Below are 26,322 nucleotides of genomic sequence, written 5' to 3' on the forward strand. Positions count from 1 at the left end.
GAAGAGGTTTGCTAGAAATTGTTTTGTATGCTTTTCGGGGGAATCTAAAAACAGCTGTTCCCATTGATAGGAGACTTACAAGGATGGTGAGTGGTGTGGAAACCATGTCCTATGAAGAACGGTTAAAGGATCTCGGGATGTTTAGTCTGCAAAGGAGAAGACTGAGAGGAGACTTGATAGCTGTCTACACATATCCAAAGGGCTGTCACAGAGCAGAGGGGTCAGCATTGTTCTCATTAGCACATGGAAGGACTTAGAAACAATGGAATGAAACTGCAAGGGAGTAGATTTAGCCTAGAGAAAAGGAGGGCCAGAGCGGACATGATAGCAGTCTACAAGTATACGAGGGGATGTCACAGAGAGGAGGGGATCACTTTATTCTTCAGGGCACCAGAGGGCCGGACGAGGAACAACGGCTGGAAGCTGACCAAGGAGAGATTCAACATGGAGATAAGGAGGAACTTCCTGACGGTCAGAGCGATCAACTAATGGAACAACCTACCAACGGACATTGTGAACTCCAACACTCTGGACATTTTTAAGAGAAGATTGAACTGCCATTTGACTGGTGTACTATAGGGTTCCTGCTTGGGCAGGGGTTGAACTCGATGGCCTTCATGGTCCCTTTCAACTCTAACAATAGATAGATAGATAGATAGATAGATAGATAGATAGATAGATAGATAGATAGATAGATAGATAGATTGATAAATTTAGATCTAGAAGAATCCTCCATTGCTCCTCACGCAACAAATTACCTTACTCCTCCAGACTTCAATTACTATATTTAGAAAATTTATAGCTACGCTGCCTCGGAACTGATTTTATTATTGTTCATAAAATCATACATCACAATGTACTCCCGGTTATCGACTACTTCACCATTAACAAAAACAACACAAGAGCACGTAATAGATACAAACTAAATGTAAATCGCTCCAAACTAGACTGCAGAAAATACAATTTCATCATTAGAGTGGTCAACAGTTAGATGAGTACGTGGGTTGGTGGATAGATGGATGGATGGATAGATAGGTGGGTGGGTGGGTGGATAGATAGATGGGTGGGTGGGTGGATGGATGGATAGATAGGTGGGTGGGTGGGTGAATTGATCAATGGATGGATAGATAGGTGGGTGGGTGGATAGATAGATGATAATAGATAGATAAATAGATAGATAGACAGACAGACAAATAAATAAGTTCATGTTCCATCTAAGTAAGAGCAAAATTCTCATTCCCTCTTTCTTCATGTTTTTTGGCAGCAGTTGGGGATCAATTTTTGCAGAACATCCAGTGGTACATTTCTAAACCTCAAGGCCCCATTTTTTTAAGGCCAAAGCCCATTGGAATATAGAGCTATAATTGTGATGCATTCTTTTTAAATAATGTCACCAGAATGCCATTTTGATTACTCAAACTGGTAATCAAAAATAAAATAAAATCCCTCAAATTCTTATCCGTTTCCACTGGAAATGTCCTAGCCCCTGTCTTCTTTTTTGGGAGAATCTCACCTACCAGGAATGTGGGTTTTGCCTCCCAGGGACAATCCCATCTGTCCGTCCATTACCCTGGGGGGGGGAATTATTGACCCCCTCAGAGAGGGTCCGCAACCTGGGCGTCCTCCTCGATCCACAGCTCACATTAGAAAACCATCTCTCAGCTGTGGCGAGGGGGGCGTTTGCCCAGGTTCACCTGGTGCACCAGTTGCGGCCCTATTTGGACCGGGACTCATTGCTCACAGTCACTCATGCCCTCATCACCTCGAGGTTCGACTACTGTAATGCTCTCTACATGGGGCTACCTTTGAAAAGTGTTCGGAAACTTCAGATCGTGCAGAACGCAGCTGCGAGAGCAGTCATGGGCTTACCTAGGTATGCCCATGTTTCACCATCACTCCGCAGTCTGCATTGGCTGCCGATCAATTTCCGGTCACAATTCAAAGTGTTGGTTATGACCTTTAAAGCCCTTCATGGCATTGGACCAGAATATCTCCGAGACCGCCTCCTGCCGCACGAATCCCAGCGACCGATTAGGTCCCACAGAGTGGGCTTTCTCCGGGTCCCGTCAACTAAACAATGTCGGTTGGCGGGCCCCAGGGGAAGAGCCTTCTCTGTGGCGGCACCGGCTCTCTGGAACCAACTCCCCCCGGAGATTAGAACTGCCCCTACTCTTCCTGCCTTCCGTAAACTCCTCAAAACCCACCTTTGCCGTCAGGCATGGGGGAATTGAAACATCTCCCCCTGGGCATGTTTAATTTATACATGGTATGCTTGTGTGTGTGTCTGTTAGTTAGTATATGGGTTTTTTTAAAGCTTTAAATAATTTAACTGATTGGATTATTTATGATTTGTACTACTTGCTGTGAACCGCCCCGAGTCTTCGGAGAGGGGCGGCATACAAATCCAAATAATTAATAAATAAATAAATGAATGAATGAATGAATGAATGAATGAATAAATAAATAAATAAATAAATAAATAAATTTGTGTAAAAGAGTAAGGGGTGATATATCTGTACAAATTCCAATGGTCTTAGAAGTACAAGGGTATTACTATGTGTAAGTACAACAAGGTTTATTAACTTTTCGGAGAATAAATCTTTTTGTTTTCCTGCAATCTCATACAAATACAAACATCTTTTTAAAAAAAAAAATGCAACTACAGGTTGACCTTGATTTATGACCACAATCCGCTAAGCAAGACAGTTATTAGATCAATTTTGCCCCATTTTATGACCTCTTGCTCCATAGTCGTCATGTGAATCGCTGCAGTTGATTGGTTAGTGACATGGTTACTACCTAACCCAGAGGTCTTCAAACTTGACAACTTTAAGACTTGTGGACTTCAACTCCCAGAATCCTCCAGCCAGCTATGCTAAGATATGTTCCTTACACTTGCAAACATGTCTTCATCACCTCGAGGCTCAACTACTGTAATGCTCTCTACATGGGGCTACCTTTGAAGAGTGTTCGGAAACTTCAGGTCGTGCAGAATGCAGCTGCGAGAGCAATCATGGGCTTTCCCAAATATGCCCATGTTACACCAACACTCCGCAGTCTGCATTGGTTGCCGATCAGTTTCCGGTCACAATTCAAAGTGTTGGTTATGACCTATAAAGCCCTTCCTGGCACCGGACCAGAATACCTTTGGGACCGTCTTCTGCCACACGAATCCCAGCGACCAGTTAGGTCCCACAGAGTTGGTCTTCTCCAGGTCCCGTCAACTAAACAATGTCGTTTTGCGGGACCCAGGGGAAGAGCCTTCTCCGTGGCGACCCCGACCCTCTGGAACCAACTCCCCCCAGATATCAGAGTTGCCCCCACCCTCCTGGCCTTTAGTAAGCTCCTTAAAACCTACCTCTGTCATCAGGCATGGGAGAATTGAGACTTTCCCTTCCCCCTAGGCTTATAAAATTTGTGCATGGTATATCTGTATGTATGATTGGTTTTTCTTAAATTGGTTTTTTTTAATATCCTCTTGCACCTTTTTCCGGATTCCAAAGGCTTCCCTGGAGCCAGGGGAGGGTAAGGCGCCCTCCCCCATCCCCCTGGAGGCTCTCTGGAAGCCAACCCCCCCCTCCCAAAGCCTCTATGGGAGCCAAAATTCAGCTGGCCGGCACACACATGCCTGTTGGAGCTGAGCTACGGCAACGGCTCGCCTGCCAGCAGATATGGCTCCGCGTGCCACCTGTGGCACCCGTGCCATAGGTTCGCCATCCCTGCCCTAGTTCTTTTTTTTTGTGAAACCCTATTGAATTAATATGTTTGTGAGTGACATAGGGGAAGGTTTGGTAGGGAAGGTTTGCCTATTTGCCGATGACTCTAAAGTGTGCAATAGGGTTGATGTTCCTGGAGGCGTCTGTAATATGGTAAATGATTTAGCTTTACTAGATAAATGGTCAAAGCAATGGAAACTGCAGTTTAATGTTTCCAAATGTAAAATAATGCACTTGGGGAAAAGGAATCCTCAATCTGAGAATTGCATTGGCAGTTCTGTGTTAGCAAAAACGTCAGAAGAGAAAGATTTAGGGGTAGTGATTTCTGACAGTCTCAAAATGGGTGAGCAGTGTGGTCGGGCAGTAGGAAAAGCAAGTAGGATGCTTGGCTGCATAGCTAGAGGTATAACAAGCAGGAAGAGGGAGATTGTGATCCCCTTCTATAGAGCGCTGGTGAGACCACATTTGGAATACTGTGCTCACTTCTGGAGACCTCACCTACAAAAAGATATTGACAAAATTGAACGGGTCCAAAGACGGGCTACAAGAATGGTGGAAGGTCTTAAGCATAAAACGTATCATGAAAGACTTAATGAACTCCATCTGTATAGTCTGGAGGACAGAAGGAAAAGGGGGGACATGATCGAAACATTTAAATATGTTAAAGGGTTAAATAAGGTTCAGGAGGGAAGTGTTTTTAATAGGAAAGTGAACACAAGAACAAGGGGACACAATCTGAAATCAGTTGGGGGAAAGATCAAAAGCAATATGAGAAAATATTATTTTACTGAAAGAGTAGTAGATCCTTGGAACAAACTTCCAGCAGACGTGGTTGGTAAATCCACAGGAACTGAATTGAAACATGCCTGGGATAAACATATATCCATTGTAAGATAAAATACAGGAAATAGTGTAAGGGCAGACTAGATGAACCATGAGGTCTTTTTCTGCCGTCAGTCTTCTATGTTTCTATGAATGAAAATCCTATTCAAATCTGGTGTTGCCTCTATCTTATTCTGCACCTCCGTGCTGTTGTGCGTGGGAAGGCCCCTTCTCCATCTGCCCTTTGTTTTCGCAACACTCGGATTTCTTCCCGGCTTTGTTTTTGCACAGAGGGTGAGAGAACGCGCTGTCACACCGGGAAACGAGGCGGTAAACTTGTTTGTGCTTTGTAAAGAAAAGAGGGGGGGGAAGTAAAGTCAGATGGAGAATTTTGACCTTCTCCCCCTTCCTATCTAAATCAATTAAGTGTAAGCAGGTGTGAAGCCCAGATAGAAAACAAGAGCGTTGAAAAATACCTTCTTGAAATCCTGCTACTGAATTCTGGTTTTTTCTTTGTTAGACCGTTATACAGGGAGTCCTCGATGTACGACCACAATTGGAGACCAATATTTCTCTGGCTAAGCAAAATGGTTCACAGAATAAATATAAAAACAAAGTGTGCAGGACAAATCTAATACATTAGGACCCAGGGGAAGAGCCTTCTCTGTGGCGGCCCCGACCCTCTGGAACCAGCTCCCCCCCGGAGATTAGGATTGCCTCCACCCTCCTTGCCTTTCGCAAACTTCTTAAAACTCACCTATGCTGCCAGGCATGGTGGAACTGAGACATTTCCCCCTGGTTTATATAGTTTTATGTATGGTATGCTTGCGTTTGAATGGTTTTAAACTAATGGGTTTTTAGATACTTTTAAATATTAGAATTGTTTATTAGATACTGTTTTACTAATGTTGTGAACCGCCCCAAGTCTATGGAGAGGGGCGGCATACAAATCTAATTATTATTATTATTATTAATAATAATAATAATAATAATAATAATAATAATAATAATAATAATAAGTGAGTTTTGTCCCATTGAATGCCCTTTCTTGCCACTGTTGTTGTAGGTGTTAAGTTAGAAACATACAGTGGTACCTCTACTTACAAACTTAATTTGTTCCGTGTCCAGGTTCTTAAGTAGAAAAGTTTGTAAGAAGAAGCAATTTTTCCCATGGAATCAATGTAAAAGCAAATAATGCGTGCGATTGGGGAAACCACAGGGATGGTGGAGGCCCTGTTTCCTCCCAGGAGATTCCTAGAGAGGCCCCACAGAGGCTTCTCCCTGTCTTTTCCAGCCCTGTTTCCTCCCAGGAGATTCCTAGAGAGGCCCCTTGGAGGCTTCTCCCTGCCTTTTCCGGCCCTGTTTCCTCCCAGGAGATTCCTAGAGAGGCCCCACGGAGGCTTCTCCCCATTTTTTCTGCCCCTGTTTACTCCCAGGAGATTCCTAGAGAGGCCCCATGGAGGCTTCTCCTTGCCTTTTCCGGCCCTATTTCCTCCCAGGAGTTTCCTAGAGAGGCCCCACGGAGGCTTCTCCCTGCCTTTTCTGGTTACAGTTTCGGAGGCTCGGGTTTGTAAGTGGAAAATGGTTCTTGAGAAGAGGCAAAAAAATCTTGAACACCCGGTTCTTATCGAGAAAAGTTCATAAGTAGAGGCATTCTTAGGTAGAGGTACCGCTGTAGTTGTGTAGTGAACCTGGCTTCCCCCTTGAATTGGGTTGTCAGAAGGTTGGAAATGGGAATCACGTGACCGTCATAAATACATGCCGGTTGAGAGCAACTTCAAATGCTTTGGAAAGGAATGGTTGTAACTCAAGGACTACTTGAGTTTTAATTTCATTTGACTAGATTCTTGTGCATATTGTAGGCTGTTGTAAATTTTCTGAACTTAACATCTGGCCCTAGAATGGAATGGAATAGAATTTTTATTGGCCAAGTGTAATTGGACACCAAAGGAATTTGTCTTTGGTGCATATGCTCTCAGTGTACATAAAAGAAAAGAGACATTTGTCAAGAATCATGTGGTACAACACTTAATTATTGTCATAGGGTAAATAAAATACTATATTTAACAAAAAGGAATACCGGTAGATGGATTGACAGATTGATAAATAGATTAGATTGATTAGATAGATAGATGGATGGATGGATGGACAGACAGACAAATAGTAAAGATGGATGGATGGACGGATGGATGGACGGACGGACGGACGGACGGACAGACAAATAGAGAGACAGACAGATGATAAATATGGATGGATGGACGGACGGACGGACGGACAGATGATAAATATGGATGGATGGATGGATGGATGGATGGATGGATGGATGGACGAACAGACATGATAAATATGGATGGATGGATGGATGGACGGACGGACGGAAGGACGGACGGACAGACAGATGATAAATATAGATGTATGTATAGATGGATGGATGTATAGCTAGAGAGATAGATAAACATGTGTGCATATTTATGTGTGTGTTTGCATATGTGTATGTGTGTGTATAATACACATATATAAAAATATTAGCAAGTGTATATATAAATATGGATAATAATAAATGCTTTCCACATTGCATTCCAATATAGATTACCCCGAATAGCAGCAAGCAGCTCAGCTGCCTGCCAATATAAGAAAATAGCCCATAGAAATTCTTTTCATAGGCTCAAGGGGTAAGCAATAGCAGACATTCATAACCCTGGGCACATCCATAAATGCCTCCGTTATCTAATACAGATTCCAGAGGTGACATCACCTTTTTGGGTGGGCACCCTATTCCAAGGTTTATTTTTGAAGCGCCACAGTGGAATTTCTCAGCTGGAGTAGACACAACTCACCAAAGCCGTGTGTGTGTGTGTTTTCAATCAGGTTATCAAAACACAGCTTCCTAAGTGGTGTTCTGGGGTCGGGCTAAGCGGTCAGATTGTTTGAAAAACAGCCCTTTCATTCAGAGGCCAAGTAGACAAAGACGAGTCTTTATTGGAATTCAAATCAGGTGCATGGAATGTAATTTTAAACAGATAAGTAGGATTCAACAGATAATTCAAAGTCACTCATGCCCTCATCACCTCGAGGTTCGACTACTGTAACGCTCTCTACATGGGGCTACCTTTGAAAAGTGTTCGGAAACTTCAGATCGTGCATAATGCAGCTGTGAGAGCAATCATAGGCTTTCCTAGGTATGCCCATGTTACACCAACACTCCACACTCTGCATTGGTTGCCGATCAGTTTCTGGTCACAATTCAAAGTGTTGGTTATGACCTATGAAGCCCTTCATGGCATCGGACCAGAATATCTCCGGGACCGTCTTCTGCCGCATAAATCCCAGCGACCTGTTAGGTCCCACAGAATTGGCCTTCTCTGGGTCCCGTTGACTAAACAATGTCATTTGGCGGGACCCAGGAGAAGAGCCTTCTCTGTGGCGGCCCCGACCCTCTGGAACCAGCTCCCCCCAGATATCAGAGTTGCCCCCACCCTCCTTGCCTTTCGCAAGCTCCTTAAAACCCACCTCTGTCGTCAGGCATGGGGGAATTGAAATTTCCCTTCCCCCCAGGCTTATAGAATTTATACATTGTATGATTGGTCTCTTAAATTGGGGTTTTTTAGATTACTTTTTAATATTAGATTTGTTATATTGTTTTCTTTATTGTTGTTAGCCACCCCAAGTCTTCGGAGAGGGGCGGCATACAAATCAAATCAAATCAAATCAAATCAAATCAAATCAAATAGTAAATAAATAAATAAATAATTCAAACTTGGAAAAGCTGAAGACTGGATGTTTTTATTTTATTCATGTATTAAATTTATATGCTGCCTGTCTCATGCTTAGATTACAGCAATGCGCTCTACACGGGGCTGCCAAAATACTGTTTTTAGTATCTTACTGTAGATTTTTTAAAAAAAATTGTAAGCCATGATTGTAGAATGCTTGGCTGCATAGCTAGAGGTATAACAAGCAGGAGGAGGGAGATTGTGATCCCGCTATATAGAGCGCTGGTGAGACCACATTTGGAATACTGTGTTCAGTTCTGGAGACCTCACCTACAAAAAGATATCGACAAAATTGAAGGGGTCCAAAGACGGGCTACAAGAATGGTGGAAGGTCTGAAGCATAAAACGTATCAGGAAAGACTTCATGAACTCAATCTGTAGAGTCTGGAGGACAGAAGGAAAAGGGGGGACATGATCGAAACATTTAAATATGTTAAAGGGCTAAATAAGGTCCAGGAGGGAAGTGTTTTTAATAGGAAAGTGAACATAGGAACAAGGGGACACAATCGGAAGTTAGTTGGGGGAAAGATCAAAAGCAACATGAGAAAATATTATTTTACTGAAAGAGTAGTAGATCCTTGGAACAAACTTCCAACAGACGTGGTTGGTAAATCCACAGTAAGTGAATTTAAACATGCGTGGGATAAACGTATATCCATCCTAAGATAAAATACAAGAAATAGTATAAGTGCAGACTAGATGGACCATGAGGTCTTTTTCTCCGTCAATCTTCTATGTTTCAATGTTCTATGTAAAATATTATTTTATTGAAAGATTAGTAGATCCTTAGAACAAACTTCCAGCAGACGTGGTTGGTCAATCCACAGTAACTGAATTTAAACATGCCTGGGATAAACATATATCCATCCTAAGATAAAATACAGGAAATAGTATAAGGGCAGACTAGATGGACCATGAGGTCTTTTTCTGCCGTCAATCTTCTATGTTTCTATGTATGATTGAGATTGGCAGCTGTAGAAAAATGGATGGATGGATGGATGAATGAAAGTATCAGAATGTTAACGACAGAGCATGTCTGGTTGTTAGCTGCACTGAATTCAATAGAAGTCAGGTTTGAAGTTGAGTTGCTCTTGGGACTCGGTTTAAAAGGCTGCCTGTTAACAGCACAGACCTTGTTCAACAAGACAAGGACCAGTGTGAATCTATTTTGGAAGGCCACTTTTAAATCACCAAGAAAAAGAAAACCGATTTAAATCATGTTTCCCTTTGGACAAGTCAAAAATGTCCTCAATAAAAATTCAGGGGAGCTGGCCGTGTAAATCTAAATAGGCTGTTTGGTAACTAAAAAAAGAACCTGCGTAAAAACTAGACCCATAATTCAGAAAGTTTGGTTGTGTAGCATCCGCAGAAAGATTTCGTTTTTAGAGAGGAGACAGATCACTCTTTCTTTGTAGGAAAGGATGTTAAACAAGATTCTTTTTTGGAACTTTCTGAGACTATAAGTTTCAATTTGATTTGATTGATTTTATTTTATTGGATTTGTATGCCGCCCCTCTCCGTAGACTCGGAGCGGCTAACAACAGTAGTAAACAGCATATGACAATCCAATATTAAAACAATTAAAAACCCTTATTGTAAAACCAAACATACATACAAACATACCATGCATAAAATTGTAAAGGCCTAGGGGGAAAGAGTATCTCAGTACCCCCATGCCTGGCGGCAGAGATGGGTTTTAAGAAGCTTACGAAAGGCAAAGAGGGTGGGAGCAATTCTAATCTTTGGGGGGAGTTGGTTCCAGAGGGCCGGGGCCGCCACAGAGAAGGCTCTTCCTCTGGGTCCCGCCAAGCGATATTGTTTAGTTGATGGGACCCGGAGAAGACCCACTCTGTGGGACCTAACTGGTCACTGGGATTCGTGCAGCAGAAGGCGGTCCCTGAGATAGTCTGGTCTGGTGCCATGAAGTTTTGGCTATGAAAGCCAGCTGGATCCCTTTGGGCCAATCACTGGGACACTGACGGCTAATCTATGGCACACCTGCCACAGGTAGCACGCGGAGCCATATTTGAGGGCACATGAGTAGTGATGGGCAAACCAAACCCTCACAATTCGGGTCCGTACTGAATTTAGTGGTGTTCGGTATGCCGAACACGAACCTGAATTTTTTTCAAACTTCGGGCAAAGTTTGGGGTCGTGTTCGGCGTACAGAGCTTTGACGTCACCGGCAGGTTGCTAAGGACGCCAAGGTGATCACTTCCTGGATTTAATGGAATCCAGGAAGTGATCACCTTGGCGTCCTTAGCAACCTGCCGGTGACGTCAAAGCTCCACCCCCGGAATCTCTTTGTGGGAGGGATTCCCCGTTCGGGTTCGGTTTGGGTTCGGCCGAATTTTGCGTAAAGTTCGTCTGAACTTGCCAAACCCGAACACCGTTGAGTTCGCCCATCACTACACATGAGGTGTTGCCCTATGTTAGCTCCAGTGCGCACGCATGCTCTGGACAAGCTGATTTTCAGACTTCTTTTCAGCTGTTCCAGCTGTTTAGGGGATGACACTACAGAGTCCGGTAATGAGTTCCAGGCTTCAACAACTCGATTGCTAAAGTCATATATTTTTACAGTCAAGTTTGGAGCGGTTAATATTAAGTTTGAATCTGTTGCGTGCTCTTGTGTTGTTGTGGTTGAAGCTGAAGTAGTCGTTGACAGGCAGGACATTGCAGCATGTGATCTTGTGGGCAATATTAGATCGTGTTTTAGGCGTCGTAGTTCTAAGATTTCTAGGTCCAGGATTGTAAGTCTAGTTTCGTAGGGTATTTGGTTTTGAGTGGAGGAGTGAAGGGCTCTTCTGGTGAAGTATCTTTGGACATTTTCCAAAGATACTTCATATCTTTATATACTTCATATCTTTATATACTTCATATATAAAGCCCTTCATGGCACCGGGCCAGAATATCTCCGGGACCGCCTTCTGCTGCACGAATCCCAGCAACCAGTTAGGTCCCACAGAGTGGGTCTTCTCTGGGTCCCGTCAACCAAACAATGTCACTTGGCAGGACCCAGAGGAAGAGCCTTCTCTGTGGCGGCCCTGACCCTCTGGAACCAACTCTCCCCAGAGATTAGAATTGCCCCCACCCTCCTTGCCTTTCGTAAGCTGCTTAAAACCCACCTCTGCCGCCAGGCATGGGGGAACTAAGATACACTTTCCCCCTAGGCCATCACAATTTTATGTACGGTATGTTTGTATGTATGATTGGTTTTTATATAATGGGTTTTTAACTGTTTTTTAGTATTGGATTTTGTTGTACTGTTTTACTGCTGTTGTTAGCCGCCCCGAGTCTGCAGAGAGGGGCGGCATACAAATCCAATAAATAATAATAATAATAATTTTTGAGGGTGTTAATGTCCGAGATGCGATATGGGTTCCAGACAGATGAGTTGTATTCAAGGATGGGTCTGGCGAAAGTTTTATAAGCTCGCATGAGTAGTGTGAGATTGCTGGAGCAGAAGCTACGTAAGGTCAGGTTAACAACTCTAGAAGCCTTTTTGGCGATATTGTTGCAGTGGGCTTTGGCACTTACCACTAAGTGCCGAAACTGGAGAATATAATACAAAGAATAACAAGTGCAGACCAGATAAATGAGAAAAATATGGAGGATCTGTAGAACAGGTTTTTAAAACTGGGTGGTTTTTTTTAAAAAAATTCAGTGCAGAGAAAACAGAACATAAGCCATAAATAGGTTGAAGATAAGTAGTTGAATACGAAGAGGAAAGGGGGAAAAAAGAAAGAAAAAGTTTATTTCTGACATATTTCCTGCTTGGGTATGCAGGGAAAAAGAACGAATCTCCGTTTTTTTCCCCAACCACAAAAGCCATTTATTTAAAGCAGCCAAACCCACCGGGCCGATGTGGGATAGACAGCTGTATTTTTTATTTTTATTTTCTTCTTCTGACTGGCCTGTTAGGGGTGTCTCTCATTCATACCATAAGCAAGCCCTTCTGACGACTGGAGTCTATATTTCCACGGGACGTGGCATCCCAGCGAAACCTCTGCCCGTCACAGCAATTTTTAGCAACGGGAACCAGACTCTAAATTTCCCACTTGTGTGCTATCCCAGCTTTTGCCTTTCTATTTATTTTTAAAGCCTGGAAATTGCTAAGGTCGGATTGTGACGCTACTTTGCGATGCTAACTTTCTCACCTGCAAGGCAGGTCCAGGGAAATCTCAGTATTTGATGTGAGGATGTCAAGAATCATAGAGTTGGAAGGGGACCTCCAGGGTCATCGGGTCCAACCCCCTGCTCGAAGCAGGATTCACTAAAACATCCCAGAAAGAGGATTGTCCAGTCTCTGTTTGAAGACCTCCAGTGAAGGTGAGCCCACCACCTTTACTGGTGTTGTGGTTAGCTCTGGCCCAGCTCCTGCCCCAAGGAATGTGGAGGTGGATGTGGGGAAAACATCCACATGCCACAGGCCTGTTTTGTTCCCAATGGAATCTGCCGACGAAGTCTCCTCTGACCAAGGAAGCATGAGTGACAGGGAAGAGGGGAGTTTGACAGACAGCCCAGGAGGAGATCAATCATCCCTATCAGGACAGAAGGAAAAGGGGGGACATGATCGAAACATTTAAACATGTTAAAGGGTTAAATAAAGTTCAGAAGGGAAGTGTTTTTAATAGGAAAATGAACACAAGAACAAGGGGACACAATTAGTTGGGGGAAAGATCAAAAGCAACATGAGAAAATATTATTTTACTGAAAGAGTAGTTGATCCTTGGAACAAACTTCCAGCAGACGTGGTTGGCAAATCCACAGTAACTGAAAGTAAACTTGCCTGGGATAAACATATATCCATTGTAAGATAAAATACAGGAAATAATATAAGGGCAGACTAGATGGACCATGTGGTCTTTTTCTACCGTCAGTCTTCTATGTTTCTATGTTTCTATCATCCCTGGATTTGGAACAAGATTTTATGACACATCCATGCATACATAGAGTGATGCATAGGAAACAACAACTGAAAGATTATTAAAAGAGAAAATGAGGCCACCTGTGGGTGGGTGGGGCTGCTGTAATTAGTACTACGGATAAAAGAGCAGCCTGGTGTTTTAGCCTCATGGCAGTTTATCTGATTCATTGTTTCATCAAGATCGTGCTTTTTGCTGTTCACGATTGTGTGTGGACTTTCTGGACTTTAGAATTGGACTCATGTTCCCAGTTATTGGGTGAGCAATTGGATTGCATTAAACCTGTGCCTTGTGTGTACTAGAAAATCCCTTTGACTTTTAAAAAGGGAGCTGTTTATAAAAACTTTTGGGTTTTCCTTTTATTGTGTGGTGTGTGTCTTCCTGGACTAATTACCCTGTAATTATGGGTGGTTGAGACACGTAGGCAGAACAACTGTTAGAAAGTATTTTCTGATATCTCATCTAAATCTACTCCCTTGCAGTTTCATTCCATTGTTTCTAGTCCTTCCATGTGCTAATGAGTCCGGTAATGAGTTCCACGCTTCGACAGCTCAATTGCTAAAGTCATATTTTTTACAGTCAAGCTTGGAGCGATGAATATTAAGTTTGAATTTGTCGCGTACTCTTGTGTTGTTGCGGTTGAAGCTGAAGTAGTTCTCTGTGAAGTATTCTCTGTGGAGAACAACGTCCCAGCTATGGATAAGGGCAATTAACTTCTAATCCTTGAATTTGTTTCTTTGCTTCATTTTCAGAATCTGAGCTACTCGGTCTGGAGGCGACCTACGCGAGAATACAGCAGGATCTGAACGAAATGACGAGGCAACGTAGACACGCCGAAGACAATGACTACAATATCGAGGTTCTCCTTGGGGTAGACGATTCCGTGGTCCGATTTCACGGCAAAGAACATGTGCAGAACTATCTTCTCACCCTCATGAATATTGTGAGTGCAAACTTTTCATGTCTTGGTTTGGGAGAAATAAACGCCTAGAATAGAATAGAATAATTTTATTGGCCAAGTGTAATTGGACACACAAGGAATTTGTCTTTGATGCATATGCTCTGGGTGTACATAAAATAAAATATAGATTTGTCAAGAATCATGAAGTACAACACAATGGTTGTCATAAGGGTCAAATAAGCAACGAAGAAACAATCAATATTAATAAAAATCTTAAGGATACAAGCAACATGTTACAGTCATACCGTCCTAAGTGGGAGGAAAAGGATTATAGGAATGATGAGGAAAAACTAGTAGTAATAGTAGTGCAGACCTAGTAAATAGTTTGACAGTGTTGAGACAATTATATGTTTAGTAGAGTGATGGCGTTTGGGGGAAAATACTTTTCTTGTGTCTAATTATCTTGGTGTGTAGCGCTCTATAAAGAGGTTTTGAGGGTAGATGTTGAAACAGTTTATGTCCAGGATGCGATGAGTCAGTAAATATTTTCACGGAAGGAATGGAAGGAGGGAGGGAGGAGAGAAGGAAAAAAGGTAGAAGAAAGAAAGGGGGCGAGAGAGAGAGACAGGAAGGAAGGAAAAGAAAGAAAGAAAGAAAGAAAGAAAGAAGAAAGAAAGAAAGACAGAAAGAAAGAAAGAAAGAAAGAAAGAAAGAAAGAAAGAAAGAATGAATGAATGAAAGAAGGAAAGAAAGAAAGAAAGAAGGAAAGAAGGAAGGAAGGGGAAAGCAGGGAAGGAAAAGAAAGAAAGAAAGAAAGAAGAAAGAAAGAAGGAAGTAAGGAAAGAAAGAAGGAAGGAAGGAAGGAAGGAGGAAAGCAGGGAGGGGAAAAGGAAGGGAAGGAATAGAAAGAAAGAAAGAAAGAAAGAAAGAAAGAAAGAAGGAAGGAAGGTAGGAAGGAAGGAAGGAAGGAAGGAAGGAAGGAAGGAAGGAAGGAAGGAAGGAAAGTCAAAAAGACAATAAATGAGACCCCCATACATTTAGGCTTTGCTTAAGATCCCTGCTTGTTCCAGCCCCATCTACTGGTGGCCTCCAATGTTGGTCCTGACTGAAAGAAAGTTGGTATCTCCAGTTATTAAAGTGCTTTAGAAGTTTCCTGTAAATTACTAGAAAAACTGGTTGTAATCTAGAAAGAGAGAAGTAAACCCTGGCCAATTAGTGAGGTCCTGAGACATACATAAGCCCTGGATCCCTAATTGTTTTTTTAAAAAATAATTCTATTTTTTTTAAAAAAAAATTTTGTAGTTTTGCGATTGTAAGCCAGCTAGGGTCGTTGATAGAGATGGGCTGTCCGAGAAATTCATTGAATGAATCAATGGATGGATGAATCAATGGAAGAATGAATGAATGAATGAATCAATCAATCAATCAATCAATCAATCCCTCCATCCATCAATCAATGTGAAATCTTTTTATTTTTCTTGACTATCTTATTATTAAGAATTTGTGGTTGTTCCTATTCTTTTCGTCTCTTTAGGTGAATGAAATTTATCACGATGAATCCCTTGGCATTCACATAAACGTCGTGCTGGTTCGTATGATGATGTTAGGTTATGCCAAGGTAAATAAATCAGGTGCTGGGACCTTCTGTCTTCTCCACTGAAAGAGTTTTTATGGGTCAACAGAACAGGATCTGATGATCCATTCCAAATGCATAATGGCTTGGCTTGGCTTGGCTTGGACTTAGCATGCCAGTTGATCCTATATGTTTTATATTCTTTTCTTCCATTCATATATCTTTTCCTCTTTTCTTCCTTGGCGTATTTTATTTCCATATCTTCTCTTCTATCCTTTCCTTGATATATATTCCTAGATGTATTCATTTTGTATTGGACAAAATAAATAAAAATAAACAAATCTTTAAGTTTCAAAGTCAAGGAATAATTTTCAGCTGTGCCATTTGGTGTTGTTTTCTCAAAAATCAAAAATAAACCCCCTCTCTGAGAAATTAGCTCATCCTAAATACAGTGCCTCTTGTTTATCTTCCTGTAAACCAAACCAAACACAAACCTTAGATGCTAACATCGGATAGAGACATAAATATGCATATCGTTACACTGCCTTTATGGTCAATTATTCATATAGAACATCGCTACATTATTTAGCAGGAGAAGAACATTGGGCTTGACTTCCACCAAAGTTAATAAATATTTACTTTGCATTGCCAGACAACTCTTGTGTATATACACAATATGTTGTGGGTTTCCAAGATAGTGGGCTAGCAAGGGTATTAGTTTAGCGGTCAATGTCCTTGGAGTCATTTTACAAACCGAATAAATCTGGAATCCCAGCAAAACATGCTTGCTTGGTTTCCTCAGTTGAGTATCTGGTTTTCTTCACAAAATTTTGGTTCAAGTTGAAGGACCCCCAAACTCATTATTAATGGTGGACATAATAGTTCCTGCAAAGTTCCATAGCTTTAACAAGCAAATCTAAGGCCTTGGAATATTTAAAAAACAACAACAACAACAGGGAGTTTGAAGAAGAGAATACATCCTCCCAAATATAATATCTATGATTACAAAACAAGAGACATTCTGGAAAATAAGTCTTGGGGCAAACCTAGATAGTAGCCATGCTTGTTTTTTTTTTAGGGGACAGTTCACACAAATCAATGGGGTATGAGATAAGGATCCACTTAGATTCTGGAATGTTGCAGAAAATGGGATTGGGATGTAATTGACCTTAGCCATAAATTTAGTTCCTTTAAGGCATGGGGCCTGTGGGTATTACGTTGTATGAAAGCCTCTGCTTGCTGGTTTGAAAACAAAAATTAATCTTCTATTGCCCTCCCATCATTGAACTTCCATCAGATCTTCACAAGGACAAAAACTAGGATCTGTCTGCCTGCCTGCCTGCCTGCCTGCCTGCCTGCCTGCCTGCCTGCCTGCCTGCCTGCCTTCATCTATTTATCTACCTACCTACCTACCTACCATCTATCTATCTATCTATCCATCCATCCATCCATCCACCCACCCACCCACATCTATCTATCTATCTATCTATCTATCTATCTATCTATCTATCTATCTATCTTTCTTTCTTTCTTTCTTTCTACCTACCTACCTACCTATCATCTATCTATCTATCTATCTATCTATCTATCCATCCATCCACCCACCCACCCACCCACCCACATCTATCTATCTATCTATCTATCTATCTATCTATCTTTCTTTCTTTCTTTCTTTCTACCTACCTACCTACCTATCTATCTATTTATCCATCCATCCATCCAGTAATGGGAAGGAAGGAAAGAAGGAAGGAAGGAAGGAAGGAATAGAGACAGATAGAAACACAGAGAGAGAGAGAGAGAAAGAGAGAGAGATGATAGAGATACACCGAGAAAGGAAGAGTGGAAGGAAGGAAGGAAAGGAGGGAGGGAGGACAAAAGGAGGGAGAGAAGGGGAAGGAAAGAGGGAGGGAGGAAAGGAGGAAAGGAAGAACAAAAGGAAGGAGGGAGGGAAGAGAAGGGAAGAAGGAAAATGCTAAGGTAACCCGATAGAATGGAAGCAATAGGTTGGTTTGTAATCTGTTTGCATGTTATTCCCCCCCCCTTTAGTCCGTCACCCTAATTGAACGAGGAAACCCATCAAGAAGCCTGGAAAACGTGTGTCGCTGGGCCTACCAGCAGCAAAAGCTCGACCCCAGTCATTCAGAACATCACGATCACGCCATCTTTCTAACCAGGCAAGATTTCGGACCGGCCGGAATGCAAGGTAAAGTGCCCCAAAAGTATGCACTCAAAGCCCCACTTCAGCTTTCAATATGGAGGAGCTGCTCAATCTTTGGAAAAATCCAGGTGATTTCTCCTCCGTATCCACTGGCGCTCTGCACCTTACAACCTAATCCCCATTGCTAAGTGTTGTGTACCCATGTAAATATCCAATATTTAAGTAGGTTATGGTAATAACAAGATGGAGTGGCTTCACCTTTAACAACGAAAACACAAGAGCACGTAATAGATACAAACTGAATGAAAATCGCTCCAAACTTGACTGCAGAAAATACGATTTCAGCAACAGGGATTTCAGGGACCCAGGGGAAGAGCCTTCTCTGTGGCGGCCCCGGCCCTCTGGAACCAACTCCCCCCAGAGATTAGAATTGCCCCCACCCTCCTTGCCTTTCGTAAGCTGCTTAAAACCCACCTCTGCCGTCAGACATGGGGGAATTGAGATACTCTTTCCCCCTAGGCCTTTACAATTCTATGCATGGTATGACTGTATGTACGTTTGGTTTTTATAATAATGGGTTTTTAACTGTTTTTAGTATTGGATTATTATTATTATTATGTGCTGTTTTATTACTGTTGTTAGCCGCCCCGAGTCTGCGGAGAGGGGCGGCATATAAATCAAATAAATAAATAAAAAAATATAAATAAATAAATAAACAAACAAACAAACAAGGAAGGAAGGAAAGAAAGAAAGAAAGAAAGAAAGAAAGAAAGAAAGAAAGAAAGAAAGAAAGAAAGAAAGAAAGAAAGAAAGAAAGAAAGAAACAGAATTATCAGTGCCTGGAATTCATTACCGGACTCTGTTGTTTCTTCCCCCAACCCCAAAATCTTCAATCTTACATTATCTACAATCGACCACTCCCCTTTTCTAGGAGGTCTTTAAGGGGCGTGCATAAGTGCACTTTTGTGCCTAATGTCCCTGTCCTATTGTCTTATTATCCTTTCTATTACTACATTCTACTTATGTTATGTTCATATGTACTATAATACTAGTTTGACAAATAAATAATTAAAAAAAAAACCAACAACACCCAACTAGCTGTACACACAGTACTAACACTTATAAGCAGCATCCTGAATACCAGGAAGGGAGCTTCCTATGATCTTCTCTACTGTCCTCACCACTCTCTGTATGGTCTTTCTATCTGAAGCCCTACAGCCACCAAACACAGTTTGTTAAAATGCTCTCAACTGTGCCTATGTAAAAAGTGGCCAGGACAGGAAGAGAAACATAGAAGACTGATGGCAGAAAAAGACCTCATGGTCCATCTAGTCTGCCCTTATACTATTTCCTGTATTTTTATCTTAGGGTGGATCTGTGTTTATCCCTGGCATGTTTAAAATTAGTTACTGTGGATTTACCAACCACGTCTGCTGGAAGTTTGTTCCAAGGATCTACTACTCTTTCATTAAAATAATATTTTCTCATGTTGCTTTTGATCTTTCCCCCAACTAACCTCAGATTGTGTCCCCTTGTTCTTGTGTTCACTTTCCTATTAAAAACACTTCCCCCCTGGACCTTATTTAACCCTTTAACATATTTAAATGTTTCGATCATGTCCCCCCTTTTCCTTCTGTCCTCCAGACTATACAGATGGAGTTCATGAAGTCTTTCCTGATACGTTTTATCCTTAAGACCTTCCACCATTCTTGTAGCCCGTCTTTGGACCCGTTCAATTTTGTCAATATCCTTTTGTAGGTGAGGTCTCCAGAACTGGACACAGTATTATTCCAAATGGGGTCTCACCAGCGCTCTATATAAGGGGATCACAATCTCCCTCTTCCTGCTTGTTATACCTCTAGCTATGCAGCCAAGCATCCTACTTGCTTTTCCTACCGCCCGACCACACCGCGCACCCATTTTGAGACTGTCAGAAATCACTACCCCTAAATCCTTCTCTTCTAAGGTTTTTGCTAACACAGAACTGCAATAGAAGATGATCAAGAATCTCCATGTTCTTCATTTACTTGCTTTGAAAACTTCTCCATTTTTTTTAATGTGCTCCACAGGCTATGCTCCCGTCACAGGCATGTGTCATCCGGTGAGAAGCTGCACTCTAAATCACGAAGATGGGTTTTCTTCCGCTTTTGTGGTCGCCCACGAAACGGGTCACGTGTAAGTCTCAACTTAAAACAGGCCGGCCATCCCGAGCTCCGTTTTTGCTGTTTCCAGGGTGGCCGTGCAGCCCAGATCTAAACACTCCGCAGGTCAGATCGACCCCAACCCCCCGGACTTTCAGTTATGACCTTTATAGGTTATGACCTATAAAACTCTACATGCCATCGGACCAGAATACCTTTGGCACTGCCTTCTGCCGCATGAATCCCAGTGACCAATTAAGTCCCACAGAGTGGGCCTTCTCCGGGTCCCGTCAATGAAGCAATGTCGTCTGGCGGGACCCAGGGGAAGAGCCTTCTCTGTGGCGGCCCTGACCCTCTGGAATCAACTCCCCCCAGATTAGGACTGCCCCCACCCTCTTTGCCTTCCGCAAGCCCTTGAAAACCCACCTCTGTCGCCAGGCTTGGGGAAATTGATATACCCCTAGCTGTTTTATTTTATGCATGGTTTGTTTACTTATTTACTTATTTACTTATTTACTTATTTACTTATTTACTTATTTACTTATTTACTTATTTACTTATTTACTTATTTACTTATTTACTTATTTACTTATTTACTTATTTACTTATTTACTTATTTACTTATTTACTTATTTACTTATTTACTTATTTACTTATTTACTTACTTACTTACTTACTTATTTACTTATTTACTTATTTACTTATTTACTTATTTATTCGATTTTTATGCCGCCCTTCTACTTAGACTCAGGGCGGCTTACAACATGTTAGCAATAGCACTTTTTAACAGAGCTAGGCTATTGCCCCCACAATCCGGGTCCTCACTTGACCCACCTTGGAAGGATGGAAGGCTGAGTCAACCTTGAGCCTGTGATGAGATTTGAACTGCTGATCTTTAGATCTATAGTCAGCTTCAGTGGCCTGCAGTACAGCACTCTACCTGTTGCGCCACTCCGGCTCATACTTGTCTGGATGTATGATTGTTTTTTATAACTGTTTTTAATATTAGGTTTGTATTTGTATTATTTGTTGTGAGCCGCTCCGAGTCCTCGGAGAAGGGCGGCATACAAGTCTAATAAATTATATTAATTACATTATATTATATTTACTCCCCTGCTTTAGAAGGAGGGCAATTGTAGTTGAAACTTTTCTGAAAGACTGAGTAAACATTTCCAAACGGTTTTTCTCATTCCCCACCCACAATTAATTCTGATGTGTTGTTCTTCAATTCAGGTTAGGGATGGAGCATGATGGACAAGGGAACCGATGCGGGGATGAGACAGCGATGGGAAGTGTCATGGCCCCCCTGGTCCAAGCAGCTTTCCACCGATACCACTGGTCCCGTTGCAGTGGTCAAGAACTCAAAAGATACTTACAGTAAGGACCAATCTCTTGCTAACAATAGTATAAAATCATACAGCTGGAAGGGACTTTGGAGATACAGTGGTACCTCTACCTATGAACTTAATTCGTTCCATGACCAGGTTCTTAAGTAGAAAAGTTTGTAAGAAGAAGCAATTTTTCCTATAGGAATCAATGTAAAAGCAAATAATGCATGCGATTGGGGAAACCACAGGGAGAGTGGAGGCCCTGTTTCCTCCCAGGAGATTCGTAGAGAGGCCCCACAGAGGATTCTCCCCACCTTTTCTGGCCCTGTTTCCTCCCAGGAGATTCGTAGAGAGGCCCCACATAGGATTCTCCCCACCTTTTCTGGCCCTGTTTCCTCCCCAGAGATTCCTAGAGAGGCCCCACAGAGGCTTCTTCCTGCCTTTTCCTGCCCTGTTTTCTCCCCGGAGATTCCTAGAGAGGCCCCACAGAGGCTTCGCCTTGCCTTTTCCGGCCCTGTCTCCTTCCAGGAGATTCCTACAGAGGCTCCATGGAGGCTTCTTCCTGCCTTTTCTGGCCCTGTTTCCTCCCAGGAGATTCCTAGAGAGGCCCCACAGAGGATTCTCCCCGCCTTTTCCAGCCCTGTTTCCTCCCCGGAGATTCCTAGAGAGGCCCCACAGAGGCTTCTCCCCGCCTTTTCTGGCCCTTTTCATGATTCTCTCACCAAATCATGGCGTAATTAGGAAGATTGATCAGAACTGTATGGCAATAAGTCTACTCAAGTACTGTTGGGCTGGCTCACAGTTTGGGGTTGGGCACATGCTTTTCAGTGATGCTCATTTTGGACAAAATACGAGCAGCCTGTGGTTAACATGGCCTTGCATATCCTTTTCTGAAGCTCCCAGGAGCCTCTTCTGAACAATTCACCAGATTTCAACAGCCTAACTGCTAACAGCAGTAAAGTTGCCAAAAATTGCTATTGTGGTCTGCCACTGTTCTGTGGTAGGAAACAGAAAATCAACTCCAATATAAGCCTTAAAACAGCTTAATACAGTTAAGAAGAAGAAAAGGCAAGGGGGGAATTGTTTACTGTCATCTGATTAAAAACCTGGGGAAAAAACAGTTGAACTAAGCTGCCTAAAACACATACCAAGGAGTAGGTTGTGGTCTACTTTGTCAAATGCCTTTCTGGAATCCAAGTATACAAGGTTCACAGCATTTTGCTAGTCCACTAACTTAGTCGCTTTGTCAACTGTTCTGTCGGGCTCTCTGGTAGACTCCTCCCGAAAATTCACAGGTACAAATTTCAGACACACACACGTTTGAAAATTCAAAACAATGTTCTTTATAATGTAAATTCACTTAAACCAAGCCCTCTTTTGGGATAGCAAAGAGCACAGGTCTCCAAACAAACTGGTAATTGGTACAAGTCCCTTATCAGTTCTGTGATACTTAGCTTGCAGCTGTGAGGCAATTCACAGTCCTTCTTCTTTCACAAAGTGAAACAAACTTTGCTCTGCTTTAGTTTCAAAGCGGGGAAAAATCAGCACACAAAAGGTCAAAGTCAGTAAAGCAGTCACGAAACACAACGATCAGCTAATCCTCCACAATGGCCAAACCCACAGGCTGCTATTTATAGCAGCCTCACTAAATACCACAGCCCCACCCAACCACAGGTGGCCTCATTTTCTCTGATAATAATCTCTCAGTTGTTGTTGCCTATGCATCGCTCTCCGCATGCGTGGCTGTATCATTAACTCTTGTTCCGAATCCAAGAAGAAGCTAGAGAATTGATCTCCTTCTGAGCTGTCTGCCACACTCTCCTCCTCCCTGTCACTCATGTCTTCTTGGTCAGAGGAGCCTTCGTCATCAGATTCCACCGAGGGCAAAACAGGCCTGCAGCATGTGGATGTCTCCCCCACATCCACAGTCCTTGGGGCAGGAGCTGGGCCAGAGCTAACCACAACAGTCAATGAAGGCAATACAGTTTGAGGAGTCCTTGGTGCTCCCTGGTTGTTTTCTTCCAGATGTTTCATTACCAACATCACCAGCTGTTGCTAATGCAGGCTGGTTGCCAAGCTCCTGAAACATCTGCAAAAAACCCCTACCAAGTTCAGAGAGCACCAAAGACTCCACATTTCAACCCGAGCTACAAAAACTCCCCTTTATTGGTGCGATAAAGTTTGTCTGGCCTGATCCAACCCAACAGGACCGACACAGACTTCAGAGGAGAATCAGAACTGCAGAAAAAGCAATTGCTGCCAACCTGCCTTCCATTGAGGACCTGTATACTGCACGAGTCAAAAAGAGGGCGGGGAAAATATTTACTGACCCCTCACATCCTGGACACAAATTGTTTCAACTCCTACCCTCAAAACGTTGCTACAGAGCACTGCACACCAAGACAACTAGACACAAGAACAGTTTTTTTTCCGAACGCCATCACTCTACTAAACAAATAATTCCCTCAACACTGTCAGACTTTCTACTAAATCTGCACTTCTATTCTACTAGTTTTTCTCATCATTCCTTTCACCCATTTCCTCCCATGTTGACTGTATGACTGTAACTTGTTGCTTATATCCTAAGATTTTTATTAATATCATTTCTTCATGGCTTATTTGACCCCTATGACAATCATTAAGTGTTGTACCACATGATTCTTGACAAATGTATATTTTATTTTATGTACGCTGAGAGCATATGCACCAAGACAAATTCCTTGTGTGTCCAATCATACTTGGCCAATAAAAAAATTCTATTCTATTCTATTCTATTCTGTTTTTGATAAATACTTGTGGCTTCTAATAATTATTCACAGCTAACAATTTTGTCTCCTTTCTCACACAGTTCTTACGATTGTCTCCTTGATGACCCTTTTGAACATAATTGGCCGAAACTTCCTGAGTTGCCAGGGGTAAATTATTCCATGGACGACCAATGCCGCTTTGATTTTGGAGTGGGTTACAAAATGTGCACTGCGGTAGGTCCTCCTCGGTTTCTATAACGTAATGCTGAAATATAGCTTCAATATCAGGCTAAATAATATACATAAAAGATATTATGTATAAAATACAAAAAGATATAGATCAAATTGAACGGGTCCAAAGACGGGCTACAAAAATGGTGGAAGGTCTTAAGCATAAAACGTATCAGGAAAGACTTCATGAACTCCCTCTGTAGATTCTGGAGGACAGAAGGGAAAGGGGGGACACGATCGAAACATTTAAATATGTGAAAGGGTTAAATAAAGTTCAGGAGGGAAGTGTTTTTTAATAGGAAAGTGAACCCAAGAACAAGGGGGCGCAATCTGAGGTTAGTTGGGGGAAAGATCAGAAGCAACGTGAGAAAATAATATTTTACTGAAAAGTAGTAGATGCTTGGAACAAAGTTCCAACAGACATGGTTGGTATATCCACAGTAACTGAATTTAAACATGCCTGGGATAAACATATATCCATCATAAGATAAAAAACAGACTAGATGGACCATGAGACCTTTTTCTGCCGTCAATCTTCTATATTTCTATCTCAACTAAGCATCTAAAGCTATCTGTGGTGTCTCCCTTGTTTCAGTTCCGAACGTTTGATCCATGTAAACAGTTGTGGTGCAGTCATCCAGACAACCCTTACTTCTGCAAGACTAAGAAAGGCCCTCCTCTTGATGGGACAGAATGTGCCTCAAGTAAAGTAAGTGGAGATGTGTTGTTTGGTTGAAACAGTGCATGTATTTCAAGGGAAACTGGGAGACTGTGAATTCTACTCTCACCTTAGTCATGAAAGCCAGCTGGGAGACTTTGAGCCAATCACCAGGGGACAGTGAGTTGGTTCCACAGAGGCAAGCCACCCCAGAGAAGGCCCTCCCACATGGTCCCACCAGCCGACACTCTATGGCCAAAGGAACCCCAAGAAGGCCAACTCTGTGGGCCCTAACCAGACATTGGGAGGTATGTGGCAGAATGGGGACCGCCTTCTGCCGCACGAATCCCAGCAACCAGTTAGGTCCCACAGAGTGGGCCTTCTCTGGGTCCCGTCAACTAAACAATGTCGTTTGGCAGGGCCCAGGGGAAGAGCCTTCTCTTTGGCGGCCCCGGCCCTCTGGAAGCAACTCCCAGAGATGAGAATTGCCCCCACCCTCCTCGCCTTTCGTAAGCTCCTTAAAACACACCTCTGTCGTCAGGCATGGAGGAATTGAGATATTCCCTTCCCCCTAGGCCTATACAATTTATGCATGGTATGTTTGTGTATATGCTTGGTTTTTAATAAGGGCTTGTAGTAATTTAAATATTAGATTTGTTTTATGCTGTTTCTTCTTATTGTTGTTAGCCGCCCCGAGTCTACGGAGAGGGGCGGCATACAAATCTAATAAATAAAAAAATTAAATTAAATTAAATTAAATTAAATTAAATTAAATTAAATTGAATTGAATTGAATTGAATTGAATTGAATTGAATTGAATTGAATTGAATTGAATTGAATTGAATTGAATTGAATTGAATTGAATTAAATTAAATTAAATTAAATTAAATTAAATTAAATTAAATTAAATTAAATTAAATTAAATTAAATTAAATTAAATTAAATTAAATTAAATTAAATTAAATTAAATTAAATTAAATTAAATTAAATTAAATTAAATTAAATTAATTATTAAATGAAATTAATTATTAAATTAAATTAATTATTAAATTAAATTAAATTAAATTAATTATTAAATTAAATTAAATTAATTATTAAATTAAATTAAATTAATTATTAAATTAAATTAAATTAATTATTAAATTAAATTAAATTAATTATTAAATTAAATTAAATTAATTATTAAATTAAATTAAATTAATTATTAAATTAAATAAAATTAATTATTAAATTAAATAAAATTAATTATTAAATTAAATAAAATTAATTATTAAATTAAATTAAATTAATTATTAAATTAAATTAAATTAATTATTAAATTAAATTAAATTAATTATTAAATTAAATTA

The 26,322-nt window shown here is 41.5% G+C and overlaps 1 protein-coding gene across 1 annotated transcript in view; it reads left to right on the plus strand.

Annotated features, from left to right (window-relative positions):
- Positions 1-26,322, plus strand: part of ADAMTS3 (ADAM metallopeptidase with thrombospondin type 1 motif 3) — a 124,780-nt gene that overhangs the window by 67,525 nt on the left and 30,933 nt on the right. The window contains exons 5-11 of the mRNA XM_070756726.1: positions 13,989-14,179; positions 15,672-15,755; positions 17,757-17,913; positions 19,938-20,043; positions 21,243-21,386; positions 24,186-24,318; positions 24,911-25,024. Of these exons, the coding sequence (XP_070612827.1) occupies positions 13,989-14,179; positions 15,672-15,755; positions 17,757-17,913; positions 19,938-20,043; positions 21,243-21,386; positions 24,186-24,318; positions 24,911-25,024 (929 nt within the window). The remainder of the gene's footprint in view (positions 1-13,988; positions 14,180-15,671; positions 15,756-17,756; positions 17,914-19,937; positions 20,044-21,242; positions 21,387-24,185; positions 24,319-24,910; positions 25,025-26,322) is intronic.

The sequence above is a fragment of the Erythrolamprus reginae genome, chromosome 7, assembly GCF_031021105.1.
Source record: "Erythrolamprus reginae isolate rEryReg1 chromosome 7, rEryReg1.hap1, whole genome shotgun sequence".
NCBI classification, from domain to species: Eukaryota; Metazoa; Chordata; class Lepidosauria; order Squamata; family Dipsadidae; genus Erythrolamprus; species Erythrolamprus reginae.